The sequence below is a fragment of the Bidens hawaiensis genome, unplaced genomic scaffold, assembly GCF_021521415.1.
Source record: "Bidens hawaiensis isolate Kalapana, Puna unplaced genomic scaffold, B.hawaiensis_p1.1 tig00070768_1, whole genome shotgun sequence".
Lineage (NCBI taxonomy): Eukaryota > Viridiplantae > Streptophyta > Magnoliopsida > Asterales > Asteraceae > Bidens > Bidens hawaiensis.
In genome coordinates, this window is record NW_027502422.1 from 7,773 (window position 1) to 29,568 (window position 21,796).

General features: G+C 35.2%; 1 protein-coding gene and 1 pseudogene across 2 annotated transcripts; both read left to right on the top strand.

Annotated features, from left to right (window-relative positions):
* Nucleotides 1-734: 734 nt before the first annotated feature.
* Nucleotides 735-4,081, top strand: LOC143605683 (caffeoylshikimate esterase-like; annotated as a pseudogene). Its single transcript, XR_013148594.1, has 8 exons — nt 735-872; nt 990-1,022; nt 1,134-1,260; nt 1,779-1,925; nt 2,312-2,466; nt 3,293-3,402; nt 3,486-3,584; nt 3,687-4,081. The product of XR_013148594.1 is annotated as a caffeoylshikimate esterase-like (transcript).
* Nucleotides 4,082-9,720: 5,639 nt separating this feature from the next.
* On the top strand, nt 9,721-20,894 carry LOC143605678 (caffeoylshikimate esterase-like). The gene is made up of 8 exons (XM_077081703.1): nt 9,721-9,936; nt 10,604-10,636; nt 10,719-10,845; nt 15,963-16,100; nt 17,907-18,028; nt 20,141-20,278; nt 20,359-20,457; nt 20,536-20,894. The coding sequence occupies exons 1-8, from the start codon at nt 9,721-9,723 to the stop codon at nt 20,836-20,838; spliced, it is 1,176 nt and encodes a 391-aa protein (XP_076937818.1). The 3' UTR covers nt 20,839-20,894.
* The last annotated feature ends 902 nt before the right edge of the window (nt 20,895-21,796 follow it).

The window sequence follows — 21,796 nt, forward strand, 5'->3', positions numbered from 1 at the left end:
TGTATACGTAAATATGTTCCACCATATATTAGCGAAAGTTAAATATTTCTTGGTTACGTAATTCTTGAGCATAACAATTTTGTAAACAAATTTTAAAAATAGAAAGTAAAATACATGTGTGAGTTTATGAAAATAACCGACAGAACACAAACAACTTTCTTACGTAAAAGAAAAACCATGTTAACCAAGATAACTAATATAAACAACCTTAACCTTTTGAATCTACGAAAATAGCATTCAATCTTTTTCAATCACCAATTAGTTCGACCAACTACATCAAGACGTATGTCCCGACTATGCCAATGTGATATGCCAAATTAAAATATGTTACATCAGATTAAAATATGTCGCATCAAATTACACAAGTCGTGCTATGCTCAATTATAGATGCATCTTAAACGAATAATCTAAGATGGATATAAATGCTTATTAGACGTATAATTATTAGAAAAAGAGACTATCAACTCAACTGATTTTTCAATACTACTATACTTGGGTCATTTCTTCTTGATAGCAAGTCACGTTCTTGACCAAATAACGATTTCTTTAATTACAAACACTTAAAATTTTAAAATTTAAAAATATTAAAAATCGTCAACGATACCACGATCCACATATTAAATAAAAAATAAAATCAATAAACTAGTAAATATTTAAAATTTAACTAAAATCATCCACTAGCTAAATCCAAGAAGCAAACTGTACACAATCATCTTGAATATAAGTACAGATCACGTCTCGTATTCCACACATACTTCATCCTCTCAAATTCTTCTATAACTTCCACTTTTATCGCAACCAAAATATACGGAACAATCAAAAGATTGTGAGTTTTTAAAGCATTTGAACAACACCCTGCTTCAACTTTCATGGTATGTCCGTGTCTCTCATCTTACCTTTTTTCAAGTGTCAAATTCTTGTTGTTTAATCATTATATGTGTTTTTTATTCATGCTATTTGTATGGTTTTGTTGTTTAATCTTATTTTAGGCGACTGAAGCTTCCAATTTCAAGTATGAAGAGGTATTGTATTGTTCATAAAAAACAAATTATTAGATTTAAATAAACTTTGTTTTTTGTTTTTTTATTTTATGAAGATATGTGGTTTAATATTGTGATGTGAAAAAATTTCAGGAGTTTATTGTGAATTCTAAAGGATTACGGCTTTTTACGTGTCGACGGCTGCCGGCTGATACCGAACCAAGAGCTTTGATCTTTCTTAACCATGGCTATGGCATGGAATGCAGTGTCTCCATGAAAGGTGAGCTTGTTGAAATATATTATTGGTTCATGTTTTACAAACTCACGATTACAGTTGAACTATTAGAAGTTTTTACCGGCCGGTTGAAACTTTTTTGTGCTTAAAACGAATTCTAAGATTAGAGTTGTAAGAAAAGTATATTTGGTTAAGATACTGACACGTATGAATATGATGACACAAGGTTTTTTATACGGGTTTTAAACGGACAAAATCACATAGTTTTACAAGAAAATTTGGTTAAGAACTTTAAGTGGTTGTTGTTCGAAAGTACGAAACAAATACGAATCAAAAGTAATCAAACACTAAAAAGATTAGGGGCCCACAAATACGGAGCCTAAGGCTTGGCTTTTATTTTTATACCCGAATATACTTTCACCATATGACATGATATGTGCTAAGCAATCAAAAGTGTTAACTAGCACCCCTAAGTAATATAAAAACATTGAGTAGTAACCTGTGATAAAAATACGAAAATCATTGATACTAATTATATCAAATTGAAATAGAAATATTAACAGGGGCTGCATTAAAGCTAGTGAAGGCAGGATTTGCAGTTTATGGCATTGATAATCAAGGCCATGGAAAATCTTCTGGAATTCAGGGTTATATCCCGTCCTTTGATGATCTTGTTACAGATTGCTCTGATTTCTTCACAAGCATTTGTGGTAAGTTCTTTTTTACTTTTAAATTATTTTATAAATTAATAGTCGTCTGTTTATTAAATTATATTGAAATCAAAAGTTTGAATGAAATAGTCTTCTGTTTATTAAATTATTATATTGAAATCAGAAGTTTGAATGAACTTTAAAATCTTGACCTAGTCAATGAAGACTAGGATTTTGATTGGAGTTCTTGTTCCATAGGATAATTGTGAACACATAAATACAATTTCATATGCCATTTTTTTTATTAATAATAATATACAAAATGTATATGTTTCAATTAAAAGACAGTAGAGGATTAATCTACTAGTTTGAAATGTATATCTTTGGATAATAATATTACTTCAAAATACAACAAAAAATTGGTTTTGTTAATGTATACATTTTAGTTAATGTGCATTTTAATTTTCAGACTAAGAAAGAAAATAAAAGAAAAATAAGAATATTGCTTGGAGAATCTATGGGCGGAGCAATGGTTCTCTTGTTACACAGGAAGAAACCAGAGTACTGGGATGGCGGCGTTTTGGTAGCACCCATGTGTAAGGTGTAAACTACTTCTCTTTCTCTCTTAATTTCTATTAAAAATGGCAACTAATACACGTGTGTGTGTATACATATTTTATAAATATTTATTTTTATTTAATTACAAATACACATTAGTTTAATTGCCCCTGTGTATATATATGTGTGTATGTAAAAAGTATAAACTTTAAACATGTAAATATGATAAAAATAAAGATTTAAAATTTCCATTTAGTTCTTAAAAAGTTAAAGCAATTTCCTTTCTATAATGATAATATATGTATGTTTCACATTTAATACACATTATTATCTTTAAACAGGCTAAAATGTTATTAAATAACGTTTCAATTTTGTTGAAAATATTGATAACTTTATTTATGATGATATGAAATTATACAGATTTGTATTTAATATATTAAAAGTCAATATATTAAAAGTCAAAATATGACGAGGATTGGGTTTGTGCCAATCTTCATTTCCTTATTAAATCTTGTACCACATCTATTTATTACGAAAAGTGCTTTGCAACTTGTAAGATCCGATATTTGAGGCCTTGAGTATTAGGAAAACGAAAATATATTTATATTTATAGAAATATATAAGTTTCATGTCACTATTCATCACTATCATAAAAGTGTGAAAGGTGCAACGTTTACTTTGATATTTGAAATGCACATGCCAAAAACAACCATGCAACTGCTGCATTTGTTGATGAAATAATCACGACAACATAAATGATAATGATATGAACCAAACATTTAATATTCGTTAGGAATATATTACTTGTTTAATAAATGCATTTGATTTTCAATTCATTTTCATTAAAAAGAATTATTCGGTTGATTCAGATCGCAGACGATATTAAGCCACCTGAATTTGTGATAAGTGTGTTGAAGAAACTTACAAAAATAATCCCAACATTGATGTTGCGTTTAGAGATCCTAAAATTAGGGATGAGGTAAGAAAAAAATTTCTGATTTTGTATTCGTTTTATGTAAACGAGTGCTTTTTAGTTTACTAAGTTGTATGATTGCGTGGCAGGTTCGTAATAACCCTTTGTGCTATAAAGGTCGTGTACGTCTACAAACTGCCAGCCAACTACTCGATGTTAGCTTAGACCTTGAAAAGAGGCTCCAAGAGGTAAGCTTAAATATTTTTTCAATTTTTGTTTCCATTCTTTTGGATGAAACATACTCGCAAAAGAGGATCTCTAACGTAACATGACATCAATTTTGTTGTTAGGTGACATTTCCATTTCTTGTTGCACATGGAGAGGTAGACAAGGTGACCGATCCAACAGTGAGCAAGCTTCTATATGATACGGCATCCAGCTTTGAAAAGACGATTAAGTTGTATCCAGGAATGTGGCATTCTCTCACGTATGGAGAGTTCACTGAGAACATAGATATTGTGTTTGGAGACATAATTAGCTGGATTGATGGAAGAATTGCTAGTGGAAACTCAAGACTAGAGAGGGAACAAAAGAACGCAAATGATGGGCTACACCCAAGCATCTCGGACAAAAAGAATTAGATTGATTGATTGACCACGAACACTACATCCTTGCATATTATTTTCCTTGATTCAGGAATTCACAAAATTTGAAGACAAAGTCTTATATCATGTAGAATGTTACTATACAAAGTTGGTTCATGATAATATTTGAAGTGTAATTCAGGAAACTATCATATCATATCATGAGATTACGTTTGACTTGAATTTGGTGAAGGTCCTTACTCCTTAGTGCACCAGTAGGGTTTGATTTAATAAGTCAAGAAGTTATTAGAATATGGGCTCAAATTTGATGGCATTGACAATGGGCCAAGCTTGTGAGTGCGGCTCAAGAAAATTTTACCATGTAGCCCAAGCTTCGATGAAATTAGGGCTGTTCACGAGCTGAGCCGAACCGAGTGAAGGCTTGCTCGTTGCTTGGCTCGTTTACAATTGAACCGAACAACTGAAATTTGAACCGAACGAAAAACGAAACGAGCCAAAATCAAATCGAACATTTTTCGATCAAACATCGAGCATTTGTTATTTCTTTTTCACTTTAAAATTTTCAATAAGAAACAAGTTTGAAAACTGTAAATAATATATTTTGTAAATAAATTAGTAGTTTTTAGACAAACGTATAATAGGTTGTAACTTTTTAGGAGAAAGAAGTTTGAAGGGAGATATAATGAGCATGTAAACAAACTTTAGTATTCTGAAAACTTGAATCGAACTAATAAAATATAAAATTGACGGAATAGGAAAATTTTAAAAAGGTTTAAAATTGTATACTTATATTTTATGCATGTTTTGTTCATAGTTATATATAAAATAAATTAAAAATATTCGAGCCGAACCAAACCGAACAGACCTTTGCTTGTTGCTTGGCTCGTTTACAAAGCAAAACGAGCAGAGCGGCTCGTTTACAATCGAGCAAAACAACAAGCGAGTATTTTCCAAGCAGTTTCCACTTTCTGAGCAAACAGCGAGCGATTTGAACGACCCTAGATGGAATTGACATGGGCCAAGCTTGTGAGGCTCGGGGCTCAAGGAGTTTTTAGCACATGGCCCTACTCAATAACTCCTCGATTAGTCAATGACTCGATTCCAGTATGTTACCCCATGATATCAACATATCATGTATTTATTTTTACATATATCAACATGCATTTATTTTACCCTTTTCACCACTACTATAAACACCCTCTTAAATATATCATTTCAATAATAATAAATAATAAAAACCGGTCAAATTATTCCTAAAATTTCATTGTTTTTTTTTTCTTTTTAAATGTTGAGTATAATGTAACTTTTAGATACATCACCAAAATGTTTACTTGATCACAACATTTTCATTCGAACCGACGGCTTTGAAAGCCAATCACATACAGCCATGTGCCCAATACTAGCGAGACATTCTTTTTTTTTTTTCTCGTTAGGGGCAATCTAAATATATAACATTAGCGGATGCCATTATATGCCAGTTTTGTATTGGCGGACACCAGGATAGTATTCGTGGACGTCAATTTTATATTGGCTGACAATATTATATTGGCTAACGTCATTAGCAGAAAATAAATATTGTAGGCTCGTATATACATGATGCAGTTGGAAGCGATTATATGGCTTAAGAAACTTTATGATAATCAACAACTATAATCGAAACAAATGTTCTAAAAACAAAGTTCTTATCAATTGTGTTCAATAAAAAACAAATTTATATTACGGGGTGTTTGGGATTCCTTATTTTATCTCCTTATAACTTTTCATTAAGTTAATAAGTTACAAAAGTGTAACTTATAAAACTTTTCCTCTCACAATATAAGCAATCCCAAACACCTTATTACTTTTCAAAAAAGTTAATAAGTTATAAGTCGATGAAAATAAGCAATTCCAAACACCCCCTTATAGATAATTGGATGCTCCTGATTCATAGTACTTACAGTCCTAAAAAACTCAATCTCGAGTTTTGTTTCTAGGCCAACTCCACCAAGGTCACAAAGAAAAGTCCTATCTGCCATTGATGATTGGCAGCAGTCTCGATTGGAACTTGGAAAAGAAAGAACTGCTGGGGAGATTATTCAAAAGACGACTATGGCGTTTCTAGAATCAATCATAGCTTTTGTTTTATTTCTTCTGGTTCGAGATTTTATTTCAGTTTTGCTTTTCCACACTTTTCTTGACTGCTTGTTATTAATATTAACTCTTTTGGTGTTGATATCTCACAGTGATGTATTTAAAGTTTTAAACAAACGCCTCATTCTCTTGTATTATTTTTTATTAGTGTTCAAACATATAAAAACTTCTTATAAAAATACATGACTTGTAACTAAAACCATCAATATTGGGTATATTGTAAAATTGAAAAAAAAAAGGAAAAAAAAAAGAGGAAGTCTTTTCTCCATAAAGAAAATATCATATTTCTAGAATCTAGACGATACTTAAAAAAAGGTGCTATGAAAAGATAAGATTTCTATTATTTGAAGAACACGATTCAACAATTAACTACTACTTTAGAAAAATCATAATACACCAAAGTGAAAGCCACTTATTCGGTGAGATAAAAACCAAAGATAAGATAATACGGTGAGATAAAAACCGTTTAGTTCAAGGATTCAACTAGTGAAAGCCACTTATTCACCTAGTCTCTCATCATCACCCTAGTGCCTATGAAACTAAATGCTAGGGCATGAAACACTAAATCTCTTACTCACCACTCCACCACTAGCCCAGCCTTTGCATAACATTAACGGGTTCAGTTCATACACCTCTAAAAAGAGCGACAAAAGAAAAGGTAACAAAGCAAACTACCATTTACTTTGGTGTAAACTACACTTTATATGCAACATCTAATGTCATATCCTGCATAATAAATTAATAATATAAATTTGATTTTGACCGAAACTGTATTTGAAATCATTTTTCTTCAAAACATAATTTAAGAGAATTTTTGATTAAACATAATTAATTTTCTTTTCTACGTACGTCTTCTTAAAAGCTCGGTAACAGTGTCCCGCGCATTGGCAAGGAATGTAATTTGTTAGTTATTAAAACAAATACAAAACAAATACATGAAATGTATGAGACATTTTAGAAAAGCTTACAAACATCTTATTATGCCTTATGTTTTTATACTACACCGATAGACCCCCTAATGGGGAGGATGTACACGCCATCAACTTGATTATATAATTTTTGCAAAAATTATATACCTTTCATAAATGATTCTTAAGTTATATTAAAACAGTATTTGCATTATATAGAATTTAAGTAATATGTGCCACGGTGGAGCGTTTAGCATGATAACGATGAAATGATTTATGTTAATATCTTGTCTAAAACTTTGAGCCGCCTTTTCCTAGGCTTAATTGTGCACATCCCACTATTTTACATATCCTTGTTTCATGTTTTAAACTTCTTGTATTATGTGTGTATTGAGGTTATGGTTTGTTGAAAATTCATTTTAATTTCTATATTGTATATAATTGCTAGTCAATTACTCAATTAGTGAAGTACTTCTTACACCAGTTGTGATTGATGGACGATTGTTGATGTCCTTAAACTGAGATTTATGTAACAAACCTAGTTAATCAAGAAATTAAACAAAGCTACCTAACTATTAATCAGCTGAATTTATTATAAACTCTTAGTGGTTCAATGCTATTCTTACCCTAACTAGTTTAAGGTGATTATGACATGCATTATCTTTATCTTTGATGTCTCTTTGACACCGATCAAATTATGCAGAATATAACATTTAAGCACCCTACAGTTGTGTCAAGTTTCTAGTTATTTTGAAACTGGATCATTAGTGGATTCTGATCGAATTGAAGTTATTCTTATTTTGTTAAAACCTTTTCACTGCATATTTTTTTTAATAAAACCATACAAGAAACTCTCCATGGGAATAACCTCAAACGAGTGGTGTTAGTGAGAGGGAGGGGTGGGAAGAGAGAATATGCCACGCCATTTGTAGAGGAGAAAAGTTGTGTGAGTGAGGCATGAGAAGTTGTAGCCATCGATAGAAATCTATCATATATTGGTTTTATGATCTAGGGTTTGCAATTATATTATTGATCGTCTCTTTCGTGTTCTTGAGTGATTATAATCATTCATCACAATGATGATTGATGTTGTTGTTTGTTAGCTGCTGCCTAGATTGTTTTGTTGATTTCATCTTTGGTTTGCTTTGAATAAAAGATCTGTTTGTACTACGAGTTTATCCTTACAAGTAGTAAGAAGATTTTAAGTTTATGACATAAAGTCTTAACTATTAAAAATATATATATCAAATCAACTGATTTTTAAAAACTATTATACTTGGCTCATTTTTCCACAGTATAGTCCTATTATTGACCAATTAACCATTTCTTTATAATGACTTCAAATTTCTAAAAATATTAAATCGTCAATGATTTTTTGTTATAACACCACGGTCCACATATTAAAAAAAATAAAAAAAAAAATAATAAATATCTAAATAAAAGGGAAAATTCCCAAAATAGTCCCTTTTAAAGAAAGAATCCCCAAAATAGCCATTTTTTTCTCAAAATTTTTTTAAATTTTGGACTTGATAGATGCGTTGGGAAAAGATAATAATATAGGGCTAGCAGGCCAAATTTCGAAAGAAAGTGTGGTAGGAGACGAGATTTGGAGAATAATGAAGGGAAAGTCTAAATTTTTTTGTAATTTTGGAGTAAAAGTTCAGATATTTTCAATTTTTTTTACAAAAAACCGTCTTGAGAGACTGTTTCTTTATGTTTCCTACCTTCCCGGTCCATATTTTCAAATTTTTGGAAAAATATATTTTTGACAATTATACCCCTGAACCACCACCATCACCAACGCGTCGGCCCCACGCCATCACTACCACCATAGCCGCCTCCACCACCGCTGCACCATCACCGCCGTCACCCCCACCCCTCACCACTGTTAGTATTTTAGTGTAATTGGATTAACTGGTTGATCAATTTAATCATAATAAACATTAAGCAAGTTCGGGGATGTGTGGAGTACACACTTGCTATAGTTTACTGTGATGTTAGGGGCGAAGCAGCTAACGAACAGGGGTCCGGGGGCAGCGCCCCCGGTTGCGGGGTTCTAGGGGCGACAACCCCTAGCAGAGTCCTAGGGGCAGCGCCCCTGGCTGGGGTTAAGCTGCCAGGTCAGCTTGGAAAAATTTTATTTTCGTTAATTAGGCTTCATTAAAAATTCATTAGAAAAATGAATTTTATGATTATGTTACACATAATCATAAGTATTATTTGAAGTTATTTATTAATAAATTTTGAATAGATAACTGCTTGAAGCAGTTATCTTGAATACAACTGCCTTGGTGATATATACGTTATTGGATTGATCGACAGACGCTCTAGTTCATCTTCCTCACAAAAATTCCATACGAAATTCTTGACTCAATTTAGAGTTTTATCAGTTTAAAGTGTTTTGAAGAACCACCAAAATAACTTTTAATCTAAAAGTTATCACACGACTCTCTAAATAATCCTGGTTGATATGTTGAAATCCCCAAACCCATCACATCCTATCGTGTGTCACGTGAGGATGCTTACACGCGCAGCCTTTCACTATCGTTGGATCTCATGTGTGCCATTTGTTTATTCGTTTGTGGACCCCACGTGTTAGGAAACATTGATTCTTGGCCGGAGTTGCTTCATCTACAACTACTACTTTTTCTTTGAATAATAACCAAGAAAGAAAAAGTAAGAAAAAGTAAAATCATGTCCCTCTTCATAATATACAAAATAACTAATATGATGAATTTTCAATGTGGATGGAGGGCGAATCCCCAAAAAAAAAGGGTGGTGATGGAGGGCGACTTTTCAATGTGGAGTTGCTCCACAACCTTGAACCACCAATTGACAATACCGTAGGCTGTGTGCCTTCTGTACCTTCCATGGCTTCCGTATTTTTAATTGGTGGTGGTGATGGGGTGGGGGCGACGGCGGTGATGGGTGCAGCGGTGGTGGAGACGACTATGCTGGTAGTGATGGCGTGGGGCCGACGGCGTCGATGATGGTGGTGGTTCAAGGTGGTGGTGGTTCAGGGGTATAATTATCAAAAATATATTTCCAAAAATTTAAAAATATGGACCAGAAAGGTATGAAACATATAAAAACATTCTCTTAATATGGTTTTTTGAAATTTTTTTTTTTGAAAAAATGTGAATTTTTGCTCCAAAATTACAAAACATTTGTACTTTCTTTTCATTATTTCTCCAAATCTCGTCTCCTATCACACTTTCTTTTAAAATTTGGTCTGCTACCTCTATATTATTATTTTTTCCCAATACGTCTACCAAGTTCAAATTCTAAAAAAATTTTGAGAAAAAAAAAGCTATTTTGAAGGATCTCTCTCTAAAAAGGGCTATTTTACGAATTTTTACTAAATAAAATAATGCGCCAGCTAAATCCAAGAAACTAACTGTACGTCTGTACACACAATCATCTTCAATATAATCATTCAAACTTTGTTGTTACTTATTACACCACTTGATTTTTGAAAACATTTGAAGAACACTCATTTTCAACTTTCATGGTATGTCTGTGTTCTTACCTTTTTTTTTAGCAATACAGTGTCAAATTCATGTTATTTAATCATTAACTGTTTTTTATTTGTATGGTTTTGCTGTTTAACCTTGTATATATTAGGCGACTGAAGCTTCCAATTTCAAATATGAAGAGGTATTATTCACAAATTCTTATATTCAAATATTCCTCAATGTTTTTACAATGAATAATTTATGGTGATGTGAAAAAATTGCAGGAATATATTGTGAATTCTAAAGGATTACTGCTTTTTACGTGTCGATGGCTGCCCGTTGATACCGAACCAAGAGCTTTGGTCTTTCTTAACCATGGCTATGGCATGGAATGTAGCGTCTCCATGAAAGGTGAGCTAATTTTATTTCAAAAATAAAAAAAATTTCTTGGTTAATATATATATTAAAAAGGAGATTGAATCTTCCTCACAAAGTTACTATTTAATTTATTATTCAATATTTTAATATTTTATTAATTATTATAGAGAAAATCCCTAAAATAGCTTATCATTAAAATAAAATTCCAAATTTGTCTCTTCAAATTCAAGTTTCCAGTTTTGTCCCATAGTTATCTTATCGCCGACGACGTGTTAGGGAATACCGACGATGTTTTACTAAACGAACCGGAGAACGACACGTGACCGGAATCTGGCCGGAATAGGTCGTCGATGATGTTTTATCAAGGCCATTTTATCGCAGACGATTTGTTATACATGTTCTTGTTCACGACGTCAACGCCGGGCTGACATATCTGATACCCGTGTTCACATCGCCGGCGACGGCTTACCGGATCTCATGGTCGGCGACCTGTTGACGAAACATAGGGTTGAAGATGCATTTCTGGTGCTAACGCAGGGTTGAAGATGCGTTTCCGGTGCTAACGTAGGGTCGACGATGCGTTACGTTTAAAACGTAGGGTTGAAGATGTGCTATTGGGTTTAAAACGTAACGCATCGTCGACCCTACGTTAGCACCAGAAACGCATCTTCAACCTTGCGTTAGCACTAGAAATGCATCTTCAACCTTATGTTAGCACCAGAAATGCATCTTCAACCCTATGTTTGTCAACAAGTCAACGGCCATGAGATCCGGTTAGCCGTCGTATGCGATGTGAACACAGGTGTCAGGTATGGCAGCCCGGCGTTGACGTCGTGAATAAGAACATGTATAACAAATCGTCTACGATGAAATGGCCTCGATAACACATCGTCAACGACCTATTCCAGCCAGATTCCAGCCACGTGTCGTTCTCCGGTTCATTTAGTAACACGTCGTCGGTATTCCCTAACACGTCATCGGCGACAAGATAACTATGAGACAAAACTGGAAACTTAAATTTGGAGGGACAAATTTGGAATCTCATTTTGAAGATGAGCCATTTTAAGGATTTTCCCATTATTATAACTGTAGGGGTATGGTACTAAACCCGGTTTTACGACCCTAAATTTATTATGTTTGGGTTATTTTATTATATGGACTAATACAATGTTATTGGGCTGAGGGGGTTTTGTGGAGGTAACCCTAACTGGGCTAGGCCCATTAGGGTACCATGATGGTGGCCATGAGGCTCTCTATATAAGGAGGTCTCCACCTCCTTGTTAGAGCGTCATGCTCAATAAGAGCCACCACCCTATTTTTGTGTCTGAAACAATAGATCCTCAGGATTTCTTAGCAGTCACCTCCACACCCCCGAAAAGCCATTGCAGGTCTCAAGCAATCGAAGAAGAAGATCAAGTCGCGGTTCGTTCATCTCGAAATCCGTGGAAACATCGTCATGGATCAGGTCAGATTCATCTCATGCTTCGACATTGGCGCCATCCGTGGGACGGCAACGAACTACCCTTCGATTTTCGTCTCGGCTGTCAGATCTCTCCCAGGAAAAACCCAGATCTGGAAGTTTACAGAAAAAGGCTTCAAGGCTTGTTATATTAAAGCTCAAAAAGATCCATAGATCTAAAAGAGGCTTCCAGATCTGTGCAAAAAAGAAACTACCTGATTCGGATGATCAAGCCTCCGGATCTGTGATGGTTTTAAATTCTCTCCGCTACGAGCTTCAGATCTATCTAGACCTGATTTACAGATCTAGATCTAGATTACAGACCTGGATTTTAGGTTTAAAATTACAGATCTCTCAAATTGTAGATCCAAAAATTACCAGACTTCCGCCGCCATGCACGCGCGCTCGCGGATTCTCACTCCGCAGCCATGCATGTGCCACCGCGGGAACCACCATGCGGGTTTCCCGCAAAAGACCTCCACCATGTGGGTTTTGCGCAGAAGACTGCCACCCACGCATGCTCGCTGGCGGGTCACCATTCCGCCGACATGCGTGAGCGCAACTCTCCGCCATGCACGCGCGCCCGCGAGTCACCACTCCGTCGCCGTGCATGCGCACATAAGGCCACGCGCCAAACTTAAAGGTTGAGAATCCTCATAAACCCATAAGGCCAAGCGCCAAACTTAAAGGTTGGGAATCCTCATAAACCCATAAGGCCACGCGCCAAACTTAAAGGTTGGGAATCCTCATAAACCCATAAGGCCAAGCGCCAAACTTAAAGGTTGGGAATCCTCATAAACCCATAAGGCCAAGCGCCAAACTTAAAGGTTGGGAATCCTCATAAACCCATAAGGCCAAGCGCCAAACTTAAAGGTTGGGAATCCTCATAAACCCATAAGGCCACGCGCCAAACTTAAAGGTTGGGAATCCTCATAAACCCATAAGGCCAAGCGCCAAACTTAAAGGTTGGGAATCCTCATAAACCCATAAGGACACGCGCCAAACTTAAAGGTTGGGAATCCTCATAAACCCATAAGGCCAAGCGCCAAACTTAAAGGTTGGGAATCCTCATAAACCCATAAGGCCAAGCGCCAAACTTAAAGGTTGGGAATCCTCAAAAACCCATAAGGCCAAGCGCCAAACTTAAAAGGTTGGGAATCCTCATAAACCCATAAGGCCACGCGCCAAACTTAAAGGTTGGGAATCCTCATAAACCCATAAGGCCACGCGCCAAACTTAAAGGTTGGGAATCCTCATAAACCCATAAGGCCACGCGCCAAACTTAAAGGTTGGGAATCCTCAAACCCATAAGGCCATGCGCCAAACTTAAAGGTTGGGAATCCTCATAAACCCATACGGCTTCGCGCCGAATACAAGACCGAACGCGGCTCCGCTCCGCTCAACACGCCGTCATAATTAAACCTATTAACACAAGCCACGTCACATGCGCGCCACCGCGGGTCAACCATTCCGCCATTCTACATGCGCGCCGCCATGATGCTTGAGCGCAGTCGCATATCACATGCTCATGCACCACTTATGCTCGCGCATCACATATGCTCACGCATATTACATATGCTTACGCATCACATGCTCACGCATATCACATCAGCGCACGCAACATCTGCGCATGGCGCATGACACAAAGTCTACGCGCACGCGCATGCAACATCTGCGCGTGGCGCATGACACACAGTCTACGCGCACGCGCATGAAACATCTGCGTGTGGCGCATGACACAAAGCCAAAGCCTATGCGCAAGCGCATCTGCGCGTGACACAAAGCCAAAACCTATGCGTAAGCGGCACAACAAATGAGAATAGTCTAATCCCAAATCAGGATAAGGACAACTTTATTTAGCAGCAATGAACTAGGGGACTATCGTGGTATACCACCACTACATTATCGCGATGGAAGACATCCGAATCTTAGGGCGGGAGCCTAACAATATCCCAAACGACCACGCGCTAATTTGATATGTTTTTGCAGGTTCGGCTACGAGTCGCACAAGCACATATGACATTATTATTATCTGGCCGACTGCGCCTCCATTATTATTTTGAAAACAAGCTGGGATAGTCATCCTGCGTAGAAGAGGCCCTTGTAGGCCAGTCATTATCGTCATATTATAGCTCATAAGCCGCAACGTGCGCAAGCTTCATTATTTTATAGCTCGTAAGTCGCCTCGCGCGCAAACTATTGAGCATCATTATCGAGATGCGCGCTCTATCTTTTATCAGGCCTCGCGCCACTATCGTAAGTCGACATCGCGCGCAAGCTTCATTATTTTATAGCTCGTAAGTCGCCTCGCGCGCAAGCTTCATTATTTTATAGCTCGTAAGTCGCCTCGCGCGCAAGCTTCATTATTCTTATAGCTCGTAAGTCGCCTCGCGCGCAAGCTTCATTATTTTATAGCTCGTAAGTCGCCTCGCGCGCAAGCTTCATTATTTTTATAGCTCGTAAGTCGCCTCGCGCGCAAGCTTCATTATTCTTATAGCTCGTAAGCTACCTCGCGCGCAAACTATTAAGCATCATTATCGAGATGCGCGCTCTATCTTTTATCAGGCCTCGCGCCACTATCGTAAGTCGACATCGCGCGCAAGCTTCATTATTTTACAGCTCGTAAGTCGCCTCGCGCGCAAGCTTCATTATTTTATAGCTCGTAAGTCGCCTCGCGCGCAAGCTTCATTATTCTTATAGCTCGTAAGTCGCCTCGCGCGCAAGCTTCATTATTCTTATAGCTCGTAAGTCGCCTCGCGCGCAAGCTTCATTATTTTTATAGCTCGTAAGTCGCCTCGCGCGCAAGCTTCATTATTCTTATAGCTCGTAAGCTACCTCGCGCGCACTATTAAGCATCATTATCGAGATGCGCGCTCTATCTTTTATCAGGCCTCGCGCCACTATTGTTATGATGCGTGCTATATCTTATTCATGCCAGTGCACCATCATTATCATAAAAATCACAACATGTCACCATCATGGAGAAAACCTCCCAAAACTCAAAGACAATAAAGACAAGGCCGAAGAAAAGGGAAAAAAACCGCCTCATTTCCTAACACACCTTATAAAGTCCAGCGCTCCACCTAAACGCTTGCACGCCTAGGAGCAACACTGGACTTGGGGGGCTTGTAGGGGTATGGTACTAAACCCGGTTTTACGACCCTAAATTTATTATGTTTGGCTTATTTTATTATATGGACTAATACAATGTTATTAGGCTGAGGGGGTTTTGTGGAGGTAACCCTAACTGGGCTAAGCCCATTAGGGTACCATGATGGTGGCCATGAGGCTCTCTATATAAGGAGGTCTCCACCTCCTTGTTAGAGCGTCATGCTCAATAAGAGCCACCACCCTATTTTTGTGTCTGAAACAAGAGATCCTCAGGATTTCTTAGCAGTCACCTCCACACCCCCGAAAAGCCATTGCAGGTCTCAAGCAATCGAAGAAGAAGATCAAGTCGCGGTTCGTTCATCTCGAAATCCGTGGAAACATCGTCATGGATCAGGTCAGATTCATCTCATGCTTCGACAATAACTACTAAATCACTAGCCATAAAAAAAAACCATTTAAATTCTAAAAAGTTGGAGCCCTCATGATTTAAGTTACTTTTATATATTGTTATATATCTTATGATAAGTATAAAATTTTAGCAGCCAATGATATTAAATGTATTAAAATGAAAATTAAACAGGGGCGGCATTAAGGTTAGTGAAGGCAGGATTTGCAGTTTATGGCATTGATAATCAAGGCCATGGAAAATCTTCTGGAATGCAGGCTTATATTCCCTCTTTTGATGATCTTGCTACAGATTGTTCGGATTTTTTCACAAGTATTTGTGGTATTTATTTTTTTAACTTTATGCATTAATAATATTTTGTTTATATATTTAAATTCAAATCAAAAGTTTGAATTTTACCACTTAGGAGTTAGGCTTTGGCCTAGTGGTAGGAGGAAAATCCTCGCTGGTGGGAATTCGTGTTCGAGTCATATTAGGGGTTAAAATTGTAAACAAAGAGTAAAAAAGACTTTAACTGTTAAAAAAAACCGTTTGAATTTTAAAATCTTGACCAAGAACTGAGGACTTTGATTGGAGTTCTTGTATTTAGGTCTGTAAACGAACCGAACGAACACGAACATTAATCGAACAATATTTGTTTATTTAAAAAATGAGCATGTTTGTGTTCGTTTGTTTAAAATTTAAACAAATATTTCACAAACATAACTGAACAAAGATGAACAAACATAAATGAGCACACTTAAATAAACACAAATAAACAAATATAAAACTATTAAGTAGATGATTCATCAAGATAATATTTAGTTAGTTTCTATTAATATGTAAACGAGCATAAATGAACATTCATGAACATAAATGAACGAATGAAACATGTGTTCATGTTCGTTCATTTATTAAACGAAGACAATTTTTTTTTCATGTTCGTTCGTTAAGTAAACGAACATAAACGAACTTCCATCTGAACAGTTTACTAAACATTCGGTTCAGTTACAGACTTACTTGTATTATAGGATAAGTATGAACATATGGACACATTTCATATACCATTTTTTATTATTAATATTATTTTAAAATGTATTCGAGAGATGACTATTGTTTTTAAAGGAAAATTCTTAAAATAGACATTTTTAGAGAGAGAAAATGAAAAATGGCCCACTAATCTTCAATATTCTCAAAATGTACTAAGAAATTTGGACTGGAGTGACGGAAATAAAAATGATTTGAATCTCATATGCTCCGTCCAAATTTAAAGTGCATCCCGTCTTGCACGTCCAAATTTTACGTGAATTTGACTTTCCAATCCAAATTTTGAAAAAAAGTTTTGTCCTTTTCTCTAAGATTTTTTCTCTCACTTCTTTTTTTTCCTTCCTCATCTTTTATCATGGATTATGGGGACGGGAGGATGTTGAGAAACGACATGGTGGCGGGAATGTAACAGACGACCCAAGCGGGGAGGGTGGCCTTGGGAACAAACATTGTCATCAGGAGGATTATGCATAAGAGGATAAATGAGTAAAATGGTAGGATGAGTTTTTATAGCAGGAAGAAGAGAAATATTATGTTTGCTTTCTTTCAAATGCTAATCTATAAATAACAAACCAGAAATTGAAAATTAATTCAAATGTAAGGGTTAAGGAGTGAAAAAAAGTGTTATAGGATAAGACAAAAAAAATGTTTTCAAAATTTAGACAGGAAAGACGAAATTCACTTAAAATTTGGATGGGAAGACAAAATTCACTTTGAATTTGGACGGAAGCGACATGATTCACTTTAAATTTAGCTGTAGCAGACGAGATTCAAATCTTTTTGAATTCCGTCACCCCCTTGTCCGAATTTCTTGGTCCATTTTAAGAATATTAAAAATTAATTGGTCATTTTCGTTTTCTCTCTTTAAATTGTCCATTTAAGGAATTTTTCTTTTCTTTTCTTTTTTTTAATGTATATGCTTGTTTTAGATTAATAATATTATTTCATAATGCACTAGAGAAATAATATTATTTTATTTAAGAAATGTATATTTTTAGATAACAACATTATTTAAAATATAACAAAGAAAATATTTATTTGTTAATATATATATATATATATTTTCTACTTAGTGTGAATTTTATTTTTTAGAAAATAAAAGAAAATTGAGAATATTGCTTGGAAAATCCATGGGAGGAGCAATGGCTCTGCTGTTACATCTGAAGAAACCAGAGTATTGGGATGGTGCCGTCTTGGTCGCACCCCTGTGCAAGGTGTCAACTACTTCTTTTTCTCTCTTAATCTGATCGTTATGAGACGACATTTGATAGTTTTCTGGGTGATGTTCGGCTATAACATCCCCCCGGCGATAAGCCAGGGGAGACGTGTCAAAATTTCCCCTATTTTGTAGCCATCCACTACACATAGCCGTAGACCAAGTAATTTAGCCTTGACCCCCCCCCCCCCCCCCCGGGGTGGGGGGGGGATGCGTTTTTCGCCGGTGTTTGGTTTGAAAATAATAATATTTTATTACTATGTGTGTGTAATATACACACACATATGGTTACTATCCTTTCAAAACTCTACTACACATAGCCTTAATTTCTCTTAAAAAGGGTTAAAAATATAAAGAAATTAGTTTTGATTATTTTGAATGCAAGAAATAAGATATGCATGTGTGTATGAAGTATATAAATTAAAAATATAAATCATTTACAAAATTAAAATCAGGCCGTTTCCGAGAATCTATATATCTCGGCCGAGCCGAAGTAAAGGATTCGTAGACTCCAACAAGCAATACAACATATAAGCTAAATTTAGATGATGAAAATCTGTAACTATTGAAAAAAAAATCAAATACACACACACTTACTTGACCCCGTGAAAATTATGTGTCTTGGTCGGTTGCCCGGTTCGCTTTATGCTTGGGCCGTCCCTGATTAAAATATTAAAAAATTCACTTAGTTTATATACACATTATTAAATATCGTTTCAAATTGTGTTGAAATACATTGAAATCAATAACCTTTTTTACCATATAATTATATAAATTAATCATCTAAATTTGTGTTTTAATTATTTTAATATGAACGGGACTGGTTTTGTGCCCACATCATTTCTTTATTAGTCTTGAGGTTGATGACTTGTCTTGAGTTTGATGTCTCGGCGAAATGACAAAAAGTTTGTTCATTTGAATATTTTTAAGTCTTTTTTTTTAATTTTATTATTATTTTTTTTAAGATCAATAAAAAGAGAATTGTCTATGTACACCGTACAACATAAAAAATTGTCTATGTACTCTGTACAGGGTGACTCAATGGCAAAAAGCCACCGTTAGCTGGCCTAATCCCGTTATACAAACCCCTTAAGCGGCTCCAATTTATCTTCAGTTTCGGCGAAACTCATCCGCCCGAAGGCCCACTAGTTGCAAAACTCGGACGCCTCAGGATCGAACTATAGATCACAAAGATCCTGGTTTTTTTTCATTGAGCCACCCATGCCCTCCTCCAAATTGCCGTATGTTGTGATCGAACTTGGGTTTCTATTGAAAAACTCATGTTTCCTATCGATACACCGCATTGGATAGAATGTGTTAAAAGTCTTAAGAAGTAAAAGAAATTTGAGTTTCAAAAAGTTATTTCCTTATAAAATCCTGTACCACATCCATTTTATTATGAAAATTTAAAAGTGCTTTGCAATTAAGATCCAATATTTGAGGGGTAGCCGTTAAAAAAAAGTTAATAAGAGTGTGTCCGGTCAAGACAACATAGTCTGGTTAAAGTGGGGTATCGAGGCTCTTAAAATCTGGAATGTTCAATAGCCTAAATACAAGAAAGTCATCGTCCTAAAAGAAATTAAAAAAAAAAAGATTTACATGGTTTTGGGAAAATGAAAATATATATTCCTTGTTTCCCTTTTAAATAATTATATTTCTAGAAACTCCAATGAGCTTTAACTCAATTAACATTGGAGGAAAGTGAAGACTTGAGTGGGTTGGACTGCCGGTTTTCCATAGAACTGGAGATGGGCAAGCATGGGCCAACCATTGTTGTCTGCAATCGCAGATGTATGAATTGCCTTTTTGCATTGAGTTACCTCGGGTAACCAAACTTTTGTTTGTTAGTCATTCAAATAAAATATTTCTAGAAATAAATAGGTTTCATGTCACTATTCCTCGCATCATAAAAGTGTGAAAGGTGCAAACTGCAAAACTTTTGAAATGCATATGCCAAAAGCAACCATGCAACTGCCGCATTTGTTGATGAAATAATCACGACAACATAACATGATAATGATACGAACCTAGCATTTAATATTTGTTAGGTGTCTAATAAAAGTGTTTGATTTTCAATTTTTCATTAAAAAGATTTATTTTGTTGATTCAGATCGCAGATGATATAAAGCCACCTCAATTGGTGATTAGTATGTTGAGGAAACTTACAAAAATAATCCCAACATGGAAAATCATCCCAGGTCAAAATTTCGTTAATATTGTGTTTAGAGATTCTAAAATTAGGGAGGAGGTAAGAAAAAAATCTGGTTATGTATTTGTTTTACGCCAACGAATATTTATAGTTTACGAAGTTGTATGTTCGTGTGGTAGGTTCGTAATAACCCTTTATTCTATAAAGGTCGTGTAAGTCTACAAACTGCCAACCAACTACTCAATGTTAGCTTAGACATTGAAAAGAGGCTCCAAGAGGTAAGTTTATAGATTTTATTAAACATAATCAGAAAACAAGACCTCTAAAGTAACATGTCATCGTTTTGCTTTGATTAGGTGACACTTCCATTTTTTGTTGGACATGGAGAAGCTGACAATGTGACCGATCCAACAGTGAGTAAACTTCTATATGAAACTGCTTCTAGCTCTGAAAAGACGATTAAGTTGTATCCAGAAATGTGGCATTCTCTCACATATGGAGAGTTCACCGAGAATATAGATATTGTGTTTGGAGATATAATTAGTTGGATTGATGGAATAATTGCTACCGGAAACTCGAGACTAGAGAGGGAACAAAAGAATGCAAATGATGAGTTACACGCAAAATCTCGAACAAAAAGAACTAGATTGATTGATTGATCACGGTTGCTACATACTTTCATATTATTTTTCTTGATTCAGGAATTCATAAAATTTGAAAACAAGTTTTATGTCATGTTGTAACTTGTAACCAGTGTTTGGATCCATCGGTTGCTTTTGGGCTTCTAGATTGGACTTTTGAGCCCATGTGCTTTGACTCAAACTCAAACCCTCTCCTATTTGAGACACATGCATACGTTTGCGTACATATCACAAGTATCTTTGTTATATATTCACTTAGTAGCTTTTATACCTGTATTATAGGACTGTTTTATATTATTCGTTTCTAATATTTATATATTTTTAGGATTTCATACTTAAGATTTAGATATTAAAGTGTCTTACAAATAAATAAGATGTTATAACCCGGTTTAAAAGCTATCTGAGTTTGATAAAACCATGATTCGTTTTTTTTATTGTAAAATTGTTTCTTAATTATAAATAAATAATATATTTTTTTTAAAAAAAAATCAGATATTAATTTTAGTATATCCCTATTTTATAAGATTTTCATATCAAATATTTGATAAGATTAATATTTAATATAATAAGATGTTATAACCCGTTTAAGAGCTATCTGGGTTTGGTGAGACCCATACCGGTGAGTTTGGGTCTAATGCATGAGAAGACTTCATTTTCAAATAAAACAATCTGGTAACTTGAAAGAATTTAAGGAGGGTTCTTTTATATATATTTAAGACTAGATTTTATCCCCCCCCCCCCCCCCCCGGTATTACGGGGGTTGTTTAACATTATTCGTTTTTAATATTTATATATGTATATTTGGATTTTAATTTTATTTATTGTAAGAAAGTTAATAATTAATATACTTGAGGTTTGATGATAAAATAGTTTCACAAATAAATTATATGTTATAATTCGGTTTAAAAGCTATCTGGGTTTGGTGATACCCATTACCCGTTTATTTTCTTTATTATAAAATTGTTTCTTAATTATA

What these genes read in the sequence shown, in the direction of transcription:
- LOC143605678 (XM_077081703.1), top strand. Translation starts at nt 9,721, where the DNA reads ATGTGGATGGAGGGCGAATCCCCAAAAAAAAAGGGTGGTGATGGAGGG. An exon ending in TGGTCGCACCCCTGTGCAAG is followed by an intron (nt 18,029 to 20,140) that starts GTGTCAACTACT and finishes TTGTTGATTCAG; the next exon opens with ATCGCAGATGATATAAAGCC. An exon ending in TTGAAAAGAGGCTCCAAGAG is followed by an intron (nt 20,458 to 20,535) that starts GTAAGTTTATAG and finishes TGCTTTGATTAG; the next exon opens with GTGACACTTCCATTTTTTGT.